Source organism: Bombina bombina, chromosome 1, assembly GCF_027579735.1.
Source record: "Bombina bombina isolate aBomBom1 chromosome 1, aBomBom1.pri, whole genome shotgun sequence".
Lineage (NCBI taxonomy): Eukaryota > Metazoa > Chordata > Amphibia > Anura > Bombinatoridae > Bombina > Bombina bombina.
The window spans coordinates 1,597,992,969-1,598,018,139 of NC_069499.1; the positions used below are offsets into that span (position 1 = coordinate 1,597,992,969).

Genomic DNA, 25,171 nt, shown 5'->3' on the forward strand with positions numbered 1-25,171 from the left:
AGCTAGGTTAATAACTATTTAATAACTATTGTACCTAGTTAACATAAATACAAAGTTGCCTGTAAAATAAAAATAAACCCTAAGCTAGCTACAATGTAACTATTAGTTATATTGTAGCTAGCTTAGGGTTTATTTTACAGGTAAGTATTTCGTTTAAATAGGAATAATTACATTACTTTCCATCTAAGTCATCTCTCAGCTGCCTCTTTTGAGGCCACTGAGAACAAGACAAAGTCCATAAATGTCTAGATGTTCTAATCTGAAAGCTTTGCTATAGATTCTATCTATAACTAAGGGAGTCTAAATGATATACTATATTATACTCTATGTTAAGAAAAAACTGAGGGTGATTTAATGTTACCTTGCTATATATGTCACAGTATGAACATCTTGCACTGTTATGTTTCATAATGACCTTGTTGCTTGTTACTATTTGTTTTATGCTTACTGTACATGCGGCGATTTTGTACTGTCTTTATTTATTTATTTTCACCCTCAATAAAAATGTATATATATATATATAAATAGGAATAATTTAGTTAATGCTAGGAATATTTATTTAGATTTTTTTAAATTATATTTAAGTTAGGGGGTGTTAGGGTTAGACTTAGGTTTAGGGGTTAATACATTTAATGTAGGTGGCGGCGGTGTAGGGGGAGCAGATTAGGGGTTAATAAATATAATGTAGGTGGCGGCGGGGTCCGTGAGCGGCGGTTTAGGGGTTAAACACTTTATTTAGTTGTGGCAGGGTCCGGGAGCGGCGGTTTAGGGGTTAAACAATTTATTTAGTTGCGACGGGGACCGGGAGCGGCGGTTTAGGGGTTAAACATTTTATTTAGTTGCGGTGGGGTCCGGGAGCGGTGGTTTAGGGGTAAACAGTATAGTTTAGTGTGGGTGTTTAGTGACAGGGTACCAAGAAAGCTGCGAAAAAGCCGAAGAGCAGCAAGATCGATGACTGTTAGTTAACAGTGCGCTGCTCATCGTACTTGGTGCGCGGCTTTTTGACAGCTTTTTTGATAATTTTGGAGAACGTATTCAGGTCCGCGGCAGTGATGTTAGGCAATCTTAGGCAAGCGTATTGGTGCCGTCGAATGCAGGTAAGTTGACAGGTTGATAAATAGAGGCCATAGTGTTTGGGCATCGTCACTGTGTGTTGTTCTGCTAAAGGTTTAGTGTCTTTTGTGCACAACTTGTAATACTTACGTTTTAAAGAATAAACAGGCTTTTTATTTAGGCTAAGCGCAGTTTCTTTTGGGTTAAATTTCAGCAAGTAACAAATGTCAGGCGCTGGTTGTGCTTTGTAAGATTTATTAGTGATGAAGTAGCTCACTATAAGCTCTGCAGTAATTTATACTTCTGCTGGGATGGAATAAACACAGACCCCCCCCCATCCCAACATACAATGTTTTTCATAGCCAAAGGGACTGGGCGAAGGAGAGAGAGGTAAAGACAGACACAGAACAGACAAGACAGAGACATAAAGGGGAAGACAGTTGCATAGAGAGAGACATAAAGGGAAAGGAAGCAATATATTAGCAGAATCATTACAAGCGCTGCGAAATTTGTTGGTGCTCTACAAATAACCGATAATAATAACAGCGCTCTATTAGCAGAACCTTTACAACTTACAGCGCTCTATTAGCAGAACCTTTACAACTTACAGCTCTCTATTAGCAGAACCTTTACAACTTACAGCGCTCTATTAGCAGAACCTTTACAACTTACAGCGCTCTATTAGCAGAACCTTTACAACTTACAGCGCTCTATTAGCAGAACCTTTACAACTTACAGCGCTCTATTAGCAGAACCTTTACAACTTACAGCGCTCAATTAGCAGAGCCATTACAACTTACAGTGCTCTATTAGCAGAACCTTTACAACTTACAGCGCTCTATTAGCAGAGCCTTTACAACTTACAGCGCTCTATTAGCAGAACCTTTACGACTTACAGCGATCTATTAGCAGAGCCATTACAACTTACAGCGCTCAATTAGCAGAACCTTTACGACTTACAGCGCTCTATTAGCAGAACCTTTACGACTTACAGCGCTCTATTAGCAGAACCTTTACGACTTACAGCGGTCTATTAGCAGAGCCTTTACAACTTACAGCGCTCTATTAGCAGAACCTTTACGACTTACAGTGCTCTATTAGCAGAACCTTTACAACTTACAGCGCTCTATTAGCAGAACCTTTACAACTTACAGCGCTCTATTAGCAGAGCCATTACAACTTACAGCGCTCTATTAGCAGAGCCATTACAACTTACAGCGCTCTATTAGCAGAACCTTTACAACTTACAGCGCTCAATTAGCAGAACCTTTATGACTTACAGCGCTCTATTAGAACCTTTACAACTTACAGTGCTCTATTAGAACCATTACAACTTACAGCGCTCTATTAGCAGAGCCTTTACAACTTACAGCGCTCTATTAGCAGAACCTTTACAACTTACAGTGCTCTATTAGCAGAACCTTTACAACTTACAGCGCTCTATTAGCAGAGCCATTACAACTTACAGCGCTCTATTAGCAGAGCCATTACAACTTACAGCGCTCTATTAGCAGAACCTTTACAACTTACAGCGCTCTATTAGCAGAACCTTTACGACTTACAGCGGTCTATTATAACCTTTACAACTTACAGTGCTCTATTAGAACCATTACAACTTACAGCGCTCTATTAGCAGAACCTTTACGACTTACAGCGGTCTATTAGAACCTTTACAACTTACAGTGCTCTATTAGAACCATTACAACTTACAGCGCTCTATTAGCAGAACCTTTACAACTTAGCAGAGCCATTACAAGTTACACTATGTTACCAGAAGACAATGCTGTCTGGCAGTCGGATGCAATACAGACATTTTATTTCTGGTGCCTAGTTGCTTCCCATTACAGTGTTGCATGCGGTTCTGTGATAGTCACAGCACTGTACAGGAAGTTTACACGTATGACACAATAAAAGCTGTTATTGAGACTGTGAACAAATTTGCAGAAACGAAGTGGCCTCTGGCTGTGTAATTTACATCATGTTAAAGCCCTCAAGCCTATAACAGCGCATGTACACAGCACATTACATACTCTTTATCTCATGTGCACATCTGAGATAGGGTAACTGCTTACACCCCATAAACGCCCTCAAGCCTATAACAGCGCATGTACACAGCACCTTACCTACTTTTTATCTCATGTGCACGCCTGGGATAGGGTAACTTCTTACACCCCATAAAAGCCTTCAAGCATATAACAGCGCATGTACACAGCACATTACCTACTCTTTATCTCATGTGCACGCCTGGGATAGGGTAACTGCTTACACCCCATAAAAGCCTTCAAGCGTATAACAGCGCATGTACACAGCACATTACCTACTCTTTATCTCATGTGCACGCCTGGGATAGGGTAACTGCTTACACCCCATAAAAGCCTTCAAGCGTATAACAGCGCATGTACACAGCACCTTACCTACTCTTTATCTCACGTGCACGCCTGAGATAGAGTAACTGCTTACACCCCATAAAAGCCCTCAAAGCAAACACGGGGCATAATATGAAGTTTATGTTCTCGTGAATTGCCAAAAACGTTTTATTTGTACAGATCTTTTCTGGTTATTTTGTTCGGGTCTGTTCCAATCCATCAGCAAAGTCTATTTAATTTCATTACTACAGCTCTATTCTAATATATTAGAACACGGTTATTCCAACGCATTAGTACACGATTATTTCAACGCATTAGTACACGGTTATTCCAACCCATTAGTACACGTTTATTCCAACCCATTAGTACATGTTTATTCCAACGCATTAGTACACGGTTATTCCAACCCTTTAGTACACGGTTATTCCAATCCTTTAGTACACGGTTATTCCAACCCTTTAGTACACGGTTATTCCAACCCTTTAGTACACGGTTATTCCAACCCATTAGTACACGGTTATTCCAACCCATTAGTACACGGTTATTCCAACCCATTAGTACACGGTTATTCCAACCCATTAGTACACGGTTATTCCAACCCATTAGTACACGGTTATTCCAACCCATTAGTACGCGGTTATTCCAACCCTTTAGTACACGGTTATTCCAACCCTTTAGTACACGGTTATTCCAATCCATTAGTGCATGGTTATGCCAACCCATTAGTTTACGGTTATTGCAATCCATTAGTACACATATTTTATGTAAAAATATATATTTAAACTTGCTCCTCTTAACCCCTTCGCTACCGGCAATTTCAGAGAAATCATGCCCAAAACACCATATCATTTTTAGCATTTTGCGAAAGATAGATAGATATATAGATAGATGATAAATAGATAGATACATAGATAGATGACTGATTGATAGATAGAGAACAGATAGATGACAGAGAGACAGAGAGACTGATAGATGGATGATAGATAGATAGATTATCCATTCCAAAAAATCCTGTAGATTTCTAACTGTAGGGAAAAAAAAGAAGAAGAAAAAATCTAAATGTGTTCATTGGCATCCTCTAATTCACATGTCTAATTATTTTAAAGGGATAGGAAAGTCACAATTAAACTTGCATGATTCAGATAGAGCCGGTCATTTTAAGACACTTTTAAATTCACTTCTATTTTCAAATGTGCTTCGTTCTCTTAGTATCCCTTGTTAAAAAATGAATACGCACATATACACTAGTAGGAGTTGCTGCTAATTGGTGCCTGCACACATTTGTCTCTTGCGATTGGCTAAAGAGATATTTTCAGCTTCCTGTCAGTAGTACAATGCTGTCCCTTCAGCAATGGATAACAAGAGAATGAAGAAAATTTGATAATAGAATTAAATTGGAAAGTTGTTTAAAATTGTATGTTCTATCTGAATCATAAAAGAAAAATTTGTAGTTTACTATTCCTTTAATTATTTTGATCACTATAAGGCATTTATCTGCAGCTATATACATTATGTATGCAATGAGGTAACTCTCATTTGGTATAGCAGAAGTGCCCAACTTCTCAAAATGTACCCCCAAACTTTATATTAAAAGTAAACAACCCAAGGTATTTATCTAGGCCCATTTTGGTATATTTCATGCCAACATTTTGCCACCAAATGCGATCATAAAAATAAAATTGTTACATTTTTCACAATCTTTGGGTTTCTCACTGAAATTATTTACACACAACTTGTGCAGTCATAAGACAAATGGTTGTAAAAGCTTCTCTGCGGTCCTCTTTGTTTAGAAATAGCAGACATATTTGACTTTGCCATTTTTTTGTGTGGAAATTAGAAGGTTGCTAATTGCAGCTGCACACCACACTTCTGAAATTCCCGGCAGTGAAGGGGTTAATCATATAGCTGTTAAGGGTAATATTTGCTGTAGTGTAGGTATTACCCTCCCACCCTCTGATTCCACCAAAACAGATCTCTTTATATATTAGTTTATATTTTATGTAGTCCCACCTCCCTGATCCCTCCCAAAAAGCTCTCTTCCCTGTCTCCTCCCACCACATTGTCATATTTGTTACTGGAAGACAGTATGCAGTCTTGGAGGGTTGTGTTTTTGTATTATTTATTTATTATTTTGTAATGTAGGAAACCTCCTTTACCCTCCCCCTCCCTCCTCCAAATTATCAGCTTTTTATGCAGTGTAGGGACCCACCCTTCCCTCTCCCATAACTGTAGTGTAGGGACCCACCCCTACCTCTCCCATAACTGTAGTGTAGGGACCCACCCCTACATCTCCTATACCTGTAGTGTAGGAACCCACCCCTCCCTATCCCATCCTTGTAGTGTAAGGAACCACCCTTCCTCGCCCATACCTGTAGTGTAGGGACTCACCCCTACATTTTCCGTACCTGTAGTGTAGGAACCCCCTCCCTATCCCATCCCTGTAGTATAGGGACCCACCCCTCCCTCTCCCATCCCTGTAGTGTAGAGACCCACCCCTTCCTCTCCCATCCCTGTAGTGTAGGGATCTGCCTCTCCTTTTCCTCTCTCATGATTGGTCGCCCACCTACTAGGGTTGACATTTTTTTTTGGAAAAAAATCTGTCTATGCTCATTACTATAAATCTGCATAAATTGTTACACAGCATAACACACAAACTAAAACTGCCAGGGCTGCAAGGGTAATTTGTTCATAATTAGATTCCAACACACATAGCAAATTCAGCATGACAGGTCCTTTATTTTTATATTTATCTATGATTATCTGTATATTTACCTGAACCATAAAAATGCAAGCTTTGTCTGTAAAATACCATCTGTGTGACAACCATCAACCTCCGAAGAGAAGAGCATTGGTGAAGTGTGTAATGAAGCAATTTATGATGGGCAGTTCTTCAATCTCAGTTATTCACGGGCAGATCCCAACATGGTCATTAACCCCATGGCTGCCAGCAGTGGTTTCATACTACCAGTCTGTGTATTAAAGGGACAGTCTAGTCCAAAATAAACTTTCATGATTCAGATAGGGCGTGTAATTTTAAACAATTTTCCAATTTACTTTTATCACCAAATTTGCTTTGTTCTCTTGGTATTCTTAGTTGAAAGCTTAACCTAGGAGGTTGCTATGCTAATTTCTTAGACCTGGAAGGCCACCTCTTTTCACAATGCATTTTAACAGTTTTTCACCACTAGAGGGTGTTAGTTCATGTTTTTCATATAGATAACACTGTGCTCATGCACGTGAAGTAATCTGGGAGCAGGCACTGATTGGCTAAACTGCAAGTCTGTCAAAAGAACTGAAACAAAGGGGCAGTTTGCAGAGGCTTAGATACAAGATATTCACAGAGGTTAAACGTATATTATTATAACTGTGTTGGTTGTGCAAAACTGGGGAATGGGTAATAAAGGGATTATCTATCTTTTAAAACAATAAAAATTCTGGTGTAGACTGTCCCTTTAAGGTAGACCTTATGAACCAGATTCTCTAAAGCTTTCAGGTGTTTGCAGGGATTGTATTAAAGGCCATTTCACCTTGAAAAGGTGTCACATTATAATATAGTGCTCAGCAAAATAAGCAGAAAACTCTTCATGCCATCAAGGTTTTGTCTATATTTCAGTAACTTTGTGTTGAGGTAGGTTCTGTTTTAAGATCAAATTGTAATAAAGTACTGTCGGATATTGGGCTTTTAATTTATGCAGACTTAATGTGTCAGTCTTAAGGTTGGCTTCCACTGAGGTAAGCTCTTTGCTAAGATGAGCTAACTTGTAACAGAGATATGAATGCTTTTTCCTGTGTAAACGCTGTGCTTAGCTTCTATATTCACAGATACTTTATTGCAGAGCCTTTCTCATTACAGAGCTTACCTCAGCACACCACACACTAGACATTTTATACAGATAAGGCCTACCATAATACAAGTCAACCGCAACATGGAACTTGCCTTGACAAGATGTATGCTAATCCAAAAAACAGGAAAATACGCCAAGCACCTAAATTATTATATAAAACTTTAAACTGTATTGGTTTCCATTAAAATGTATACAAAGAGTGTGGGGTAGCCCCCAAAAAATAGACTAACGTGTTTCGGCTTGGAGAGCCGTACTCATAGTCCCTAAAACACTGACTGACACACTGATTTAAATATCCAGTGCTCTGTTACCATTGGAGGATTTGCTGATCAGAAATTAAAGGTACAGAGGCTGAAATAGGTATACTAGTACAATTACAAACCTGACTAGGATATATACCAAGCCTTTTCTCTGTTCATTCAATATCTAACCCAGGTGATAATAAATACGTAAATAATTAAAATATGTTTATTAATAATGTATATTTAACTTTAGAACCCTGCGTCCATAACCATTAGATTAAATTAGCATATGGAACAAGTATCAAGCCATACTAAAGGAGATATACCTGCAAATATGAATGAGATATAGAGATTGTCTAGGATTGCCCCACTTGAGGTAATAGTGATATCAAATCTGAAATAGGAGGAGCATACCCTCATGTAACCACTAGAACATATCCCAACCTTAATAAGCTGGCATGAAGGGATGAGAATTAATCCACCCAAACCAATGAGCCTATGACAAGAGGAAACAAGTACTAGGTCAGTATGTGAGTCCCAAAATTGGAACCCACACACAGAACAAGGACCACAAAAATAGAATTACAGAAATAGGAAAATGATAAATAAAGAAATAAGGATTCACTTAAAAATTAGCCTATGACAAGAGATAAAGGTCACAATTATTTCATTTAGTTTTAAATTAATTTTTAAATTAATTTTTAAATTAATTTTTAAAATTAATTCTTAAACAAAGGGGGGGAGGATGACCTACCACAATTAGGACCAATAATTAATGAAATCGTACTCCGAATTCAGGCCCCAAGGTCTCTTAGTTTGGAGCCTGAAAATCCAATACATTTCTTGCCTTGATAAAATCTTGTAACGATCACACCCCCTCTTTTGGGGCTGGATTTTTTTCAATAATCATCCATTTGAGAGAATGACAATCTTTGTCATGTCGCTGTACAAAATGGGTCACAAATATAGTACTACTTGTACCCACCCGGATAGTGGACAAATGCTCACGTATCCTGGAGCGGACATCTCTGGTGGTCAACCCTATGTACTGCAAATTAAATGTTGAACACCAGAGCAAGTAGATACAATATGTGGATCTACAGTTTAAATAGGAAGAGATTTCAAAAGTTTCCCCTGTAACTGCTGAGGAAAAAGAGGAGCCCACTTGGACATACTCGCATGCCTTGCATTGCGAATACCCACATCTGTAGGTTCCCTTGTGTCTGAGCCAGGAGGATGATGCGGCTGTTTCAGAGCTTGGTCTCCTTAGCTGGGAGGGTGAGATCATACTTCCTATTGTTTTGTTTCTTCTGTAGAAAAACCTACAGCCCTTCTTGACCGTCTCTGAAAGAGCATCATCAGCCACCAGCAGACGAAAGTGGTTGCGAACTACATCACAAATCTGTGTATACTGAGCTGAGTAGTCTGTCACAAAAGTCAGAATATTGTCTGTTTTCTTTCTTGGGGCTTCTCTTGTAGGAGGGCCTCTCTTGTCATAAGGTTCACTTCGTCCCTTGCCCTCTTGATAACCTTCCTACTGTAGCCCCGTTGTTGCAGACGTCTTTCCAAGTCGTCTGCGTGTATGTATATGATGTATGCTAACCAAGTTTTGTTAGGGCTTACAAGGTACACTCTGTGCTATATGCTCCAATTTAAGATAAACTCTGTGCATATTCTGACCTTAGCTCCAGCTGTACTCTGCACTGAAATGGGATGTGTGTTTGACCTAATCTACTGATAAGTGTAATAATCCTGCCAGTGGGCAGTGGGAGTGGTGTGTACCATAGGTTCTAACCTAGAGGAGCTCCTGGTACAGTCATGGGGCATTTGTCTGCATGAAGCCCATCTCAACATTTAACACCAATTGACTCCTAAAACTTAACACGGATCTGCATGATGTCCCCTCCTGGAGTTTTACTAAATATCCCTCCCTTGGATGCTTCAGGAGAAGGACTGATGCCTAATCATTTCTTCTGACAGTTTTACAGCTGCGACTTCAGCAGAGAAGAAACCAAGAGCGTTTGGGACCCCAATGCCTCAAGTCTTGTGAGTATATGCAGATGAGCTGCATCAATTTGTGCGTGACATCACCTAATGTACTCAGTGCTGTGCAATGTCCTAACTACATATCAATATGTGATATCACCTAAATAATTCAGTGCTGTGCAATGTCCTGACATATCTATATGTGATATCACCTAATGTACTCAGTGCTGTGCAATGTCCTGACATATCTATATGTGATATAACCTAATGTACTCAGTGCTGTGCAATGTCCTAACTACATATCAATATGTGATATCACCTAAATAATTCAGTGCTGTGCAATGTCCTGACATATCTATATGTGATATCACCTAATGTACTCAGTGCTGTGCAATGTCCTAACTACATATCTATATGTGATATCACCTAAATAATTCAGTGCTGTGCAATGTCCTGACATATCTATATGTGATATCACCTAATGTACTCAGTGCTGTGCAATGTCCTGACATATCTATATGTGATATCACCTAATGTACTCAGTGCTGTGCAATGTCCTGACATATCTATATGTGATATAACCTAATGTACTCAGTGCTGTGCAATGTCCTAACTACATATCAATATGTGATATCACCTAAATAATTCAGTGCTGTGCAATGTCCTGACATATCTATATGTGATATCACCTAATGTACTCAGTGCTGTGCAATGTCCTAACTACATATCAATATGTGATATCACCTAAATAATTCAGTGCTGTGCAATGTCCTGACATATCTATATGTGATATCACCTAATGTACTCAGTGCTGTGCAATGTCCTGACATATCTATATGTGATATCACCTAATGTACTCAGTGCTATGCAATGTCCTAACTACATATCAATATGTGATATCACCTAAATAATTCAGTGCTGTGCAATGTCCTGACATATCTATATGTGATATCACCTAATGTACTCAGTGCTGTGCAATGTCCTGACATATCTATATGTGATATAACCTAATGTACTCAGTGCTGTGCAATGTCCTAACTACATATCAATATGTGATATCACCTAAATAATTCAGTGCTGTGCAATGTCCTGACATATCTATATGTGATATCACCTAATGTACTCAGTGCTGTGCAATGTCCTGACATATCTATATGTGATATAACCTAATGTACTCAGTGCTGTGCAATGTCCTAACTACATATCAATATGTGATATCACCTAAATAATTCAGTGCTGTGCAATGTCCTGACATATCTATATGTGATATCACCTAATGTACTCAGTGCTGTGCAATGTCCTAACTACATATCAATATGTGATATCACCTAAATAATTCAGTGCTGTGCAATGTCCTGACATATCTATATGTGATATCACCTAATGTACTCAGTGCTGTGCAATGCCCTAACTACATATCTATATGTGATATCACCTAATGTACTCAGTGCTGTGCAATGTCCTAACTACATATCTATATGTGATATAACCTAATGTACTCAGTGCTGTGCAATGTCCTAACTACATATCTATATGTGATATCACCTAATGTACTCAGTGCTGTGCAATGTCCTAACTACATATCTATATGTGATATCACCTAATGTACTCAGTGCTGTGCAATGTCTTGACATATCTATATGTGATATCACCTAAATAATTCAGTGCTGTGCAATGTCCTAACATATCTATATGAGCAACAAGAGCAGATCTGTATTAGAGATATTTTAGAATCTGTTTTATAGACCCTCTACTGTAGATACTGTACTCTAGACACTGTACTGTAGATACTGTACTCGACACTGTACTGTATTATAGACCCTGTACTCTAGATACTGCACTCTAGATACTGTACTATAGACCTTATACTGTAGACACTGTACTCTAGATACTGTACTGTAGATACTGTACTATAGACCCTATACTGTAGATACTGTAATCTAGACACTGTACTGTAGATACTGTACTATAGACCCTATACTGTAGGCACTGTAGATACTGTACTATAGACCCTATACTGTAGATACTGTAATCTAGACACTGTACTGTAGATACTGTACTATAGACCCTATACTGTAGGCACTGTAGATACTGTACTGTAGATACTGTACTATAGGTACTGTAGATCTTATACTGTACTATAGACACTGTACTGTAGATACTGTACTCTAGACCCTGTAATGTAGATACTGTACTATAAACCTTATACTGCAGATACTGTAATCTAGACCCTGTACTGTAGATACTGTAATCTAGACACTGTACTGTAGATACTGTACTATAAACCTTATACTGCAGATACTGTCATCTAGACCCTGTACTGTAGATACTGTACTATAAACATTATACTGTAGATACTGTAATCTAGATATTTTACTATAGATCCTCTACTGTAGATACTTTACTATAGATCTTATACTGTAGATACTGTAATCTAGAAACTATACTGTAGATACTGTACTATAAACATACTGTAGATACTTTAATCTAAAAACTATACTGTAGATACTGTACTATAAACATTATACTGTAATCTAGATACTGTACTATAAACATTATACTGTAATCTAGACACTATACAGTAGATACTGTACTATAAACATTATACTGTAATTTAGAAACTATACAGTAGATACTGTACTATAAACAATATACTGTATGTTTATCGCTCACTAAATATTTTTCTGCTCCACTTGTAATCTAGCATTCTCGTCTGTTAGCTCTGCTGGAAGGTAATGTCTGTAATGGAATATTGCTGAAATCTCACAGCTCTGAGCAGCTGGTAAACAAGCTATTGTATAAGGTGTACGATCACCTTGCACGGGAGCAACCATAAATATACTTGTGCATGAGCTTCTCTTGTTCAACCTTTTGCCATCAGAGGACACTGCAGTTTGTTTATTTGCAGGACCACAAACCAGTAATTACTCATTGTGTCTACAGAAATAAAATCTATTCTGCCGTAGAAATAAACAAATATAAGCAGTAGTGTGCTGCAGATAGTGACCCAGAGGCGGACACGCCTGATGTATAACTGATGTGATTAGTACATCAGCCTTTCTATGACTCTTTTATGATTATTACGGTTTTTGTATAATGGGCACCACCAGATGACACAGCTGTGAAGGCACGTAAGTTACATCAAGACTTGACAACTCTGAGCGTCAGGTTGCCATGACTACTAAATTTATATTCCAGGCTAACACATTTTTCCTTTACATATCCTTAAATAAGTTAATTCCATGGAGTGGCTGGTTAGTATGTTGCATATGAACTCATCACCCCTGTGTTACTCTTTATATCATCATTTTACAGATCAGTTAGGCATGATAGAGGTATGGGGCAATATGATTGTCCTATTGAAGTAGTTAATGTTTAATATAGGGTTAGGGTTGAGGTCAGTTATAGGGTTAGGGTTGAGGTTAGAGTTGTATTTAATGATGGGCTTAGAGTTGGGGTTAAGGGTTAGGGTTGAGGTCAGTTATAGGGCTAGGGTCGAGGTCAGTTATATGGCTAGGGTTGAGGTCAGTTATAGGGCTAGGGTTGAGGTCAGTTATAGGGCTAGGGTTGAGGTCAGTTATAGGGCTAGGGTTGAGGTCAGTTATAGGGCTAGGGTTGAGGTCAGTTATAGGGTTATGGGTTGGGGTTAGAGTTGTATTTAATGATGGGCTTAGGGTTGGGGGTTAGAGTTAGGGTTGAGGTTAGAGGTGTATTTAATGATGGGCTTAGAGTTGGGGTTAAGAGTTAGGGTTGAGGTCAGTTATAGGGTTAGGGTTGAGGTCAGTTATAGGGTTATGGGTTGAGTTCAGTTATAGGGTTATGGGTTGGGGTTAGAGTTGTATTTAATGATGGGCTTAGTGTTGGGGGTTAGAGTTAGGGTTGAGGTTAGAGTTGTATTTAATGATGGGCTTAGGGTTGGGGGTTAGAGTTAGGGTTGAGGTTAGAGGTGTATTTAATGATGGGCTTAGAGTTGGGGTTAAGAGTTAGGGTTGAGGTCAGTTATAGGGTTAGGGTTGAGATCAGTTATAGGGTTATGGGTTGGGGTTAGAGTTGTATTTAATGATGGGCTTAGGGTTGGGGGTTAGAGTTAGGGTTGAGGTTAGAGTTGTATTTAATGATGGGCTTAGGGTTGGGGGTTAGAGTTAGGGTTGAGGTTAGAGGTGTATTTAATGATGGGCTTAGAGTTGGGGTTAAGAGTTAGGGTTGAGGTCAGTTATAGGGTTAGGGTTGAGATCAGTTATAGGGTTATGGGTTGGGGTTAGAGTTGTATTTAATGATGGGCTTAGGGTTGGGGGTTAGAGTTAGGGTTGAGGTTAGAGTTGTATTTAATGATGGGCTTAGAGTTGGGATTAAGGGTTAGAGTTGAGGTCAGTTATAGGGTTAGGGTTGAGGTCAGTTATAGGGTTAGGGTTGAGGTCAGTTATAGGGTTAGGGTTGAGGTCAGTTATAGGGATATGGGTTGGGGTTAGAGTTGTATTTAATGATGGGCTTAGGGTTGGGGGTTAGAGTTAGGGTTGAGGTTAGAGTTGTATTTAATGATGGGCTTAGAGTTGGGGGTTAGAGTTAGGGTTGAGGTTAGAGTTGTATTTAATGATGGGCTTAGAGTTGGGATTAAGAGTTAGGGTTGAGGTCAGTTATAGGGTTAGGGTTGAGGTCAGTTATAGGGTTAGGGTTGAGGTCAGTTATAGGGTTAGGGTTGAGGTCAGTTATAGGGCTAGGGTTGAGGTCAGTTATAGGGCTAGGGTTGAGGTCAGTTATAGGGTTAGGGTTGAGGTTAGAGTTGTATTTAATGATGGGCTTAGGGTTGGGGGTTAGAGTTAGGGTTGAGGTTAGAGTTGTATTTAATAATGGGCTTAGAGTTGGGATTAAGGGTTAGGGTTGAGTTCAGTTATAGGGTTAGGGTTGAGGTCAGTTATAGGGCTAGGGTTGAGGTCAGTTATAGGGCTAGGGTTGAGGTTAGAGTTGTATTTAATGATGGGCTTAGAGTTGGGGTTAAGGGTTAGGGTTGAGGTCAGTTATAGGGTTAGGGTTGAGGTCAGTTATAGGGTTAGGGTTGAGGTTAGAGTTGTATTTAATGATGGGCTTAGAGTTGGGGTTAAGGGTTAGGGTTGAGGTCAATTATAGGGTTAAGGGTTGAGGTCAGTTATAGGGTTAAGGGTTGAGGTCAGTTATAGGGTTAAGGGTTGAGGTCAGTTATAGGGTTAAGGGCTGAGGTCAGTTATAGGGTTAAGGGCTGAGGTCAGTTATAGGGTTAGGGTTGAGGTCAGTTATAGGGCTAGGGTTGAGGTCAGTTATAGGGTTAGGGTTGAGGTCAGTTATAGAGTTATGGGTTGGGGTCAGTTATAGGGCTAGGGTTGAGGTCAGTTATAGGGTTAGGGTTGAGGTCAGTTATAGGGTTAGGTTTGAGGTCAGTTATAGGGTTAGGTTTGAGGTCAGTTATAGGGTTAGGTTTGAGGTCAGTTATAGGGTTAAGGGTTGAGGTCAGTTATAGGGTTAAGGGTTGAGGTCAGTTATAGGGTTAGGGTTGAGGTCAGTTATAGGGCTAGGGTTGAGGTCAGTTATAGGGTTAGGGTTCAGGTCAGTTATAGGGTTAGGGTTGAGGTCAGTTATAGGGTTAGGGTTGAGGTCAGTTATATGGTTAGGGTTGAGGTCAGTTATAGGGTTAGGGTTGAGGTCAGTTATAGGGCTAGGGTTGAGGTCAGTTATAGGGCTAGGGTTGAGGTCAGTTATAGGGTTATGGGTTGGGGTCAGTTATAGGGTTATGGGTTGGGGTCAGTTATAGGGTTAGGGTTGAGGTCAGTTATAGGGCTAGGGTTGAGGTCAGTTATGGGGTTAGGGTTGAGGTCAGTTATAGGGTTATGGGTTGGGGTTAGAGTTGTATTTAATGATGGGCTTAGAGTTGGGATTAAGGGTTAGGGTTGAGGTCCGTTATAGGGTTAGGGTTGAGGTCAGTTATAGGGTTAGGGTTGAGGTCAGTTATAGGGTTAGGGTTGAGGTCAGTTATAGGGTTATGGGTTGAGGTCAGTTATAGGGTTTTGGGTTGAGGTTAGAGTTGTATTTAATGATGGGCTTAGGGTTGGGGGTTAGAGTTAGGGTTGAGGTTAGAGTTGTATTTAATGATGGGCTTAGAGTTGGGGTTAAGAGTTAGGGTTGAGGTCAGTTATAGGGTTAGGGTTGAGGTCAGTTATAGGGTTATGGGTTGGGGTTAGAGTTGTATTTAATGATGGGCTTAGGGTTGGGGGTTAGAGTAAGGGTTGAGGTTAGAGTTGTATTTAATGATGGGCTTAGGGTTGGGGGTTAGAGTTAGGGTTGAGGTTAGAGGTGTATTTAATGATGGGCTTAGAGTTGGGGTTAAGAGTTAGGGTTGAGGTCAGTTATAGGGTTAGGGTTGAGGTCAGTTATAGGGTTATGTGTTGAGGTTAGAGTTGTATTTAATGATGGGCTTAGGGTTGGGGGTTAGAGTTAGGGTTGAGGTTAGAGTTGTATTTAATGATGGGCTTAGGGTTGGGGGTTAGAGTTAGGGTTGAGGTTAGAGGTGTATTTAATGATGGGCTTAGAGTTGGGGTTAAGAGTTAGGGTTGAGGTCAGTTATAGGGTTATGGGTTGAGGTTAGAGTTGTATTTAATGATGGGCTTTGGGTTGGGGGTTAGAGTTAGGGTTGAGGTTAGAGTTGTATTTAATGATGGGCTTAGAGTTGGGATTAAGGGTTAGAGTTGAGGTCAGTTATAGGGTTAGGGTTGAGGTCAGTTATAGGGTTAGGGTTGAGGTCAGTTATAGGGTTATGGGTTGAGGTCAGTTATAGGGTTAGGGTCAGTTATAGGGTTAGGGTTGAGGTCAGTTATAGGGTTATGGGTTGAGGTCAGTTATAGGGTTATGGGTTGGGGTTAGAGTTGTATTTAATGATGGGCTTAGGGTTGGGGGTTAGAGTTAGGGTTGAGGTTAGAGTTGTATTTAATGATGGGCTTAGAGTTGGGGTTAAGGGTTAGGGTTGAGGTCATTTATAGGGTTAAGGGTTGAGGTCAGTTATAGGGTTAAGGGTTGAGGTCAGTTATAGGGTTAAGGGTTGAGGTCAGTTATAGGGTTAAGGGTTGAGGTCAGTTATAGGGTTAGGGTTGAGGTCAGTTATAGGGTTATGGGTTGGGGTCAGTTATAGGGTTATGGGTTGGGGTCAGTTATAGGGCTAGGGTTGAGGTCAGTTATAGGGTTAGGGTTGAGGTCAGTTATAGGGTTGAGGTCAGTTATAGGGTTAGGGTTGAGGTCAGTTATAGGGCTAGGGTTGAGGTCAGTTATAGGGCTAGGGTTGAGGTCAGTTATAGGGTTAGGGATGAGGTCAGTTATAGGGTTAGGGTTGAGGTCAGTTATAGGGTTATGGGTTGGGGTCAGTTATAGGGCTAGGGTTGAGGTCAGTTATAGGGTTAGGGTTGAGGTCAGTTATAGGGTTAGGGTTGAGGTCAGTTATAGGGTTAGGGTTGAGGTCAGTTATAGGGTTAGGGTTGAGGTCAGTTATAGGGTTAGGGTTGAGGTCAGTTATAGGGTTAGGGTTGAGGTCAGTTATAGGGTTAAGGGTTGAGGTCAGTTATAGGGTTAAGGGTTGAGGTCAGTTATAGGGTTAGGGTTGAGGTCAGTTATAGGGTTAGGGTTGAGGTCAGTTATAGGGTTAGGGTCGAGGTCAGTTATAGGGCTAGGGTTGAGGTCAGTTATAGGGTTAGGGTTGAGGTCAGTTATAGGGTTATGGGTTGGGGTCAGTTATAGGGTTATTGGTTGGGGTCAGTTATAGGGTTGGGGTCAGTTATAGGGTTAAGGTTGAGGTCAGTTATAGGGTTAGGGTTGAGGTCAGTTATAGGGTTAGGGTTGAGGTCAGTTATAGGGTTAGGGTTGAGGTCAGTTATAGGGGTTAGGGTTGAGGTCAGTTATAGGGTTAGGGTTGAGGTCAGTTATAGGGTTAGGGTTGAGGTCAGTTATAGGGTTAAGGGTTGAGGTCAGTTATAGGATAGGGTTGGGGGTTAGAGTTAGGGTTGAGGTTAGAGTTTGGGGTTAGCGTCAGGGTTGAGGTAAGAAATAGGTATAGGGTTGAGGTTACCCCTGGTGAAATACTGTGGTATACTATCAGATGCAAAGGGCTTGCTGTAGCCTCTACAGTTAGCTCCTGTACCCTGCACTGTATATTAACATTACCCTATACTGTATAATAGCGTTACCCTATACTGTATAATAGCATTACCCTATACTGTATATTAACATTACCCTATACTGTATAATAGCATTACCCTATACTGTATATTAACATTACCCTATACTGTATAATAACATTACCCTATACTGTATAATAACATTACCCTATACTGTATAATAACATTACCCTATACTGTATATTAGCATTACCCTATACTGTATAATAACATTACCCTATACTGTATAATAACATTACCCTATACTGTATATTAACATTACCCTGCACTGTATAATAACATTACCCTATACTGTATATTAGCATTACCCTATACTGTATAATAACATTAGCCTATACTGTATAATAACATTACCCTATACTGTATATTAGCATTTCCCTATACTGTATAATAACATTACCCTATACTGTATAATAACATTACCCTATACTGTATAATAACATTACCCTATACTGTATAATAACATTACCCTATACTGTATATTAGCATTACCCTATACTGTATAATAACATTACCCTATACTGTATAATAACATTACCCTATACTGTATATTAGCATTTCCCTATACTGTATAATAACATTACCCTATACTGTATAATAACATTACCCTATACTGTATAATAACATTACCCTATACTGTATAATAACATTACCCTATACTGTATAATAACATTACCCTATACTTTATATAAGCATTACCCTATACTGTATATTAGCATTACCCTATACTGTATAATAACATTACCCTATACTGTATATTAGCATTACCCTATACTGTATAATAACATTACCCTATACTGTATAATAACATTACCCTATACTGTATAATAACATTACCCTATACTTTATATAAGCATTACCCTATACTGTATATTAGCATTACCCTATACTGTATAATAACATTACCCTATACTGTATAATAACATTACCCTATACTGTATATTAGCATTACCCTATACTGTATAATAACATTACCCTATACTGTATATTAGCATTACCCTATACTGTATAATAACATTACCCTATACTGTATAATAACATTAGCCTATACTGTATAATAACATTACCGTGCACTGTATATTAACATTACCTTATACTGTATATTAGCATTACCCTATACTGTATATTAACATTACCCTGCACTGTATATTAACATTACCTTATACTGTATATTAGCATTACCCTATACTGTATAATAACATTACCCTGCACTGTATATTAACATTACCTTATACTGTATATTAGCATTACCCTGCACTGTATATTAACATTACCTTATACTGTATATTAGCATTACCCTGCACTGTATATTAACATTACCTTATACTGTATATTAGCATTACCTTATACTGTATATTAGCATTACCCTGCACTGTATATTAACATTACCTTATACTGTATATTAGCATTACCCTGCACTGTATATTAACATTACCTTATACTGTATATTAGCATTACCGTGCACTGTATATTAACATTACCTTATACTGTATATTAGCATTACCTTATACTGTATATTAGCATTACCCTGCACTGTATATTAACATTACCTTATACTGTATATTAGCATTACCCTGCACTGTATATTAACATTACCTTATACTGTATATTAGCATTACCCTGCACTGTATATTAACATTACCTTATACTGTATATTAGCATTACCCTGCACTGTATATTAACATTACCTTATACTGTATATTAGCATTACCCTGCACTGTATATTAACATTACCCTATACTGTATAATAACATTACCCTATACTGTATAATAACATTACCCTATACTTTATATAAGCATTACCCTATACTGTATAATAACATTACCCTATACTGTATAATAACATTACCCTATACTGTATAATAACATTACCTTATACTGTATATTAGCATTACCCTGCACTGTATATTAGCATTACCCTATACTGTATAATAACATTACCCTATACTGTATAATAACATTACCCTATACTGTATATTAACATTACCTTATACTGTATATTAGCATTACCCTGCACTGTATATTAACATTACCTTATACTGTATATTAGCATTACCCTGCACTGTATATTAACATTACCTTATACTGTATAATAGCATTACCCTGCACTGTATATTAACATTACCTTATACTGTATATTAGCATTACCCTGCACTGTATATTAACATTACCTTATACTGTATATTAACATTACCCTATACTGTATATTAGCATTACCTTATACTGTATATTAGCATTACCCTGCACTGTATATTAACATTACCTTATACTGTATATTAACATTACCCTATACTGTATATTAGCATTACCTTATACTGTATAATAGCATTACCCTGCACTGTATATTAGCATTACCTTATACTGTATATTAGCATTACCCTGCACTGTATATTAACATTACCTTATACTGTATATTAGCATTACCCTGCACTGTATATTAACATTACCTTATACTGTATAATAGCATTACCGTGCACTGTATATTAACATTACCTTATACTGTATATTAGCATTACCTTATACTGTATATTAGCATTACCCTGCACTGTATATTAACATTACCTTATACTGTATATTAGCATTACCCTATACTGTATATTAGCATTACCCTATACTGTATATTAACATTACCTTATACTGTATATTAGCATTACCCTGCACTGTATATTAACATTACCTTATACTGTATATTAGCATTACCCTGCACTGTATATTAACATTACCTTATACTGTATATTAACATTACCCTATACTGTATATTAGCATTACCTTATACTGTATAATAGCATTACCCTGCACTGTATATTAGCATTACCTTATACTGTATATTAGCATTACCCTGCACTGTATATTAACATTACCTTATACTGTATATTAGCATTACCCTGCACTGTATATTAACACGTGTCTGTGTTTTCTCCTATAGCCTTGAAGACACCGGTCGCATTCTTGGAGCACAGGAAAAACCTGGAACGAGCCAAGGTAGAGCCACTAAAGGGACTGTCTAGTATAAATTAAAGGGACTGTCTAGTATAAATTAAAGGGACTGTCTAGTATAAATTAAAGGGACTGTCTAGTATAAATTAAAGGGACAGTCTAGTATAAATTAAAGGGACAGTCTAGTATAAATTAAACTTTCATTATTCAGATAGGACTTTTAATTTTGATCAACTTTCCAATTTACTTTTATCATTAAATTTGCTTATTTCTCTTGGTATTCTTAGTTTAAACTAAACCTAGGTAGGCTCATATGCTAATTTCTAAGCCTTTGAGGGCTGCCTCTTATCATAGGCTTTTTAAATCTCTTTTCAACACAAAGAGACAGAAAGTACATGTGGATCTTATAGATAACACTGGCCTAGATTTAGAGTTTTGTCGGTAAAGACCCGCGTAGCTAACGCAGCTTTGTTTTCCTACCGCTGCTTCCAAACAACGCTGGTATTTAGAGTTGTCTGAGGGGCTTCGTTAGGCTCAAAAAAGGGTGCGTTGAGCCTAATTTAGCTCCACTTCAACCCTCAATACCAGCGTTGCTTACGGTAGCGGTAAGCTGGCAAAAAGTGCTCGTGCACGATATCCCCATAGGGAACAATGGGGCAGTTTGTGATGAAAAAAACCCTGCAAAAAAGCAGCGTTAAGCTCCCAACGCAGCCCCATTTTTTTCCTAGGGGGAAACACTCTGTAAGTCTGTACCTAACACCCTAACATGAACCCCGAGTCTAAACACTCCTAACTTACACTTATTAACCCCTAATCTGCTGCCCCCGCTATCGCTGACCCCTGCATATTATTATTAACCCCTAATCTGCCGACCCCGCTATCGCTGACACCTGCATTATATTATTAACCCCTAATCTTCCACTCCGGACACCGCCGCCACCTACATTATCCCTATGAACCCCCTAATCTGCTGCCCCTAACATCGCCGACACCTACATAATATTTATTAACCCCTAATATGCCGACCGGACCTCGCCACCACTATATAATAAATGTATTAACCCCTAAACCGCCGCACTCCCGCCTCGCAAACCCTAGAATAAATTGTAATAACCCCTAATCTCCCGTCCGCACCGTCGCCGCTACTATAATAAAGTTATTAACCCCTAAACATAACTCTAACCCTAATACCTCCCTAACATAAATATAATTTATATTAAACGAAATAATATTCCTAAAATTAACTAAATTAATCCTATTTAAAACTAAATACTTACCTGTAAAATAAACTCTAATATAGCTACAATATAACTAATAATTATATTGTAGCTATTTTAGGATTAATATTTATTTTACAGGCAACTTTGTATTTATTTTAACTAGGTACAATAGCTATTAAATAGTTAATAACTATTTAATAACTACCTAGTTAAAATAATTACAAAATTACCTGTAAAATAAATCCTAACCTAAGTTACAATTAAACCTAACACTAGACTATCAATAAATTAATTAAATAAATTACCTACAATTAAATACAATTAAATAAACTATTCTATTATACAAAAAAACCCCCACTAAATTACAAAAAATAAAAAAATATTACAAGAATTTTTAACTAATTACACCTAATCATAAGTAATCATCAGCACTTTTACCAGCCCTTAAAAGGGCTTTTTGCGGGGCATGCCCCAAAGTAATCAGCTCTTTTGCCTGTAAAAAAAATACAACCTCCCCCAACAAAAACCCACCACCCGCATACCCCTACTCTAACACACCCAAACCCCCCTTAAATAAACCTAACACTACCCCCCTGAAGATCTCCCTACCTTAAGTCGTCTTCACCCAGCCGGGCCGAAGTCTTCATCCGATGGGGCAGAAGAGGACATCCGGACCGGCAGACATCTTCATCCAAGCGGCATCTTCTATCTTCATCCATCCGGAGCGGAGCCATCTTCTTCCCAGCCGACGTGGATCCATCCTCTTCAACCGACGCCTACTCGCCGAATGAAGGTTCCTTTAAATGACGTCATCCAAGATGGCGTCCCTCGAATTCCAATTGGCTGATAGGATTCTATCAGCCAATCGGAATTAAGGTAGGAAAAATATGATTGGCTGATTCAATCAGCCAATCAGATTGAGCTCGCATTCTATTGGCTGATCGGAACAGCCAATAGAATGCAAGCTCAATCTGATTGGCTGATTAGGGTTAGAGTTATGTTTAGGGGTTAATAGCTTTATTGTAGTAGCGGCGACGGTGCGGGCGGGAGATTAGGGGTTAATAATTGTAAGTAGGTGGCGGCGATGTTAGGGAGGGCAGATTAGGGGTTAAAACAATTTATTATAGTGTTTGCGAGGTGTGAGTGCGACGGTTTAGGGGTTAATACATTTATTATAGTGGCGGCGAGGTCCGGTCGGCAGATTAGGGGTTAATAAGTGTAGTTAGGTAGCGGCGACGTTGGGGGGCAGATTAGGGGTTAATAAATATAATATAGGGGTCGGCGATGTTAGGGGCAGCAGATTAGGGGTTCATAAGTATAATGTAGGTGGCGGCGATGTCCGGTCGGCAGATTAGGGGTTAAAAATTTTTATTAGAGTGGCGGCAATGTGGGGGAGCCTCGGTTTAGGGGTACATAGGTAGTTTATGGGTGTTAGTGTACTTTAGAGCACAGTAGTTAAGAGCTTTATATTCCGGCGTTAGCCCATAAAGCTCTTAACTACTGACTTTTTTTGGCGTTAGGAGTCTTGTCGGTAGAGGGTCTACCGCTCACTTCTCCCAAGACTCCAAATACCAGCGTTAGGCAGATCCCATTGAAAAGATAGGATACGCAATTGTCGTAAGTGGATCTGCGGTAGCCTGGAATCGCGGTAGGGAAGTGAGCGTTAAACCCTTTCCTGGCTGACTCTAAATACCAGCGGGCGGCCAAAAGCAGCGCTAGGACCCCTTAACGCTGCTTTTGACGGCTAACGCCAAACTCTAAATCTAGGCGACTGTGTTCAGGCACAGGGGGGTATTTAAGATTTAGCACAAAACAATGCTAAATGAAAGACAATAGATAATAAACAGTCAGTCATGTGATCAGGGGGCTGGAAGAAGGTTCCTAGATACAAGGTAATCACAGAGGTAAAAAGTATATTAATATAACTGAGATAAGGAGCAGTCTGCAGAGGCTTAGATACAAGGTAATCACAGAGGTAAAATTATATTAATATAACTGAGATAAGGAGCAGTCTGCAGAGGCTTAGATACAAGGTAATCACAGAGGTAAAAGTATATTAATATAACTGAGATAAGGAGCAGTCTGCAGAGGCTTAGATACAAGGTAATCACAGAGGTAAAAAGTATATTAATATAACTGAGATAAGGAGCAGTCTGCAGAGGCTTAGATACAGGGTAATCACAGAGGTAAAAAGTATATTAATATAACTGAGATAAGGAGCAGTCTGCAGAGACTTAGATACAAGGTAATCACAGAGGTAAAAGTATATTAATATAACTGAGATAAGGAGCAGTCTGCAGAGGCTTAGATACAAGGTAATCACAGAGGTAAAAAGTATATTAAAATAACTGAGATAAGGGGGCAGTCTGCAGAGGCTTAGATACAGGGTAATCACAGAGGTAAAAGTATATTAAAATAACTGAGATAAGGGGGCAGTCTGCAGAGGCTTAGATACAGGGTAATCACAGAGGTAAAAGTATATTAATATAACTGAGATAAGGAGCAGTCTGCAGAGGCTTAGATACAAGGTAATCACAGAGGTAAAAAGTATATTAATATAACTGAGATAAGGGGGCAGTCTGTAGAGGCTTAGATACAGGGTAATAACAGAGGTAAAATGTATATTAATATAACTGAGATAATGAGCAGTCTGCAGAGGCTTATATACAAGGTAATCACAGAGGTAAAAAGTATATTAATATAACTGAGATAAGGGGGCAGTCTGTAGAGGCTTAGATACAAGGTAATCACAGAGGTAAAAGTACATTAATATAACTGAGATAAGGAGCAGTCTGCAGAGGGTTAGATACAGGGTAATTACAGAGGTAAAAAGTATATTAATATAACTGAGATAAGGGGCAGTCTGCAGAGGCTTAGATACAAGGTAATCACAGAGGTAAACAGTATATTAATATAACTGAGATAATGAGCAGTCTGCAGAGGCTTAGATACAAGGTAATCACAGAGGTAAAAGTACATTAATATAACTGAGATAAGGAGCAGTCTGCAGAGGGTTAGATACAGGGTAATTACAGAGGTAAAAAGTATATTAATATAACTGAGATAATGAGCAGTCTGCAGAGGCTTAGATTCAAGGTAATCACAGAGGTAAACAGTATATTAATATAACTGAGATAAGGAGCAGTCTACAGAAGCTTAGATACAAGGTAATCACAGAGGTAAAAAGTATATTAATATAACTGAGATAAGGGGCAGTCTGCAGAGGCTTAGATACAAAGTAATCACAGAGGTAAAAGTATATTAATATAACTGAGATAAGGAGCAGTCTGCAGAGGCTTAGATACAAGGTAATCACAGAGGTAAAATGTATAT

At 38.7% G+C, this 25,171-nt stretch overlaps 1 protein-coding gene across 1 annotated transcript in view; it reads left to right on the plus strand.

The window, feature by feature from the left end:
- LOC128656548 (uncharacterized) overlaps window positions 1–25,171 on the plus strand; it is a 125,000-nt gene that overhangs the window by 44,716 nt on the left and 55,113 nt on the right. Inside the window, exons 2-3 of the mRNA XM_053710514.1 lie at window positions 9,487–9,552; window positions 20,608–20,663. Coding sequence (XP_053566489.1) covers window positions 9,487–9,552; window positions 20,608–20,663 — 122 coding nt within the window. The remainder of the gene's footprint in view (window positions 1–9,486; window positions 9,553–20,607; window positions 20,664–25,171) is intronic.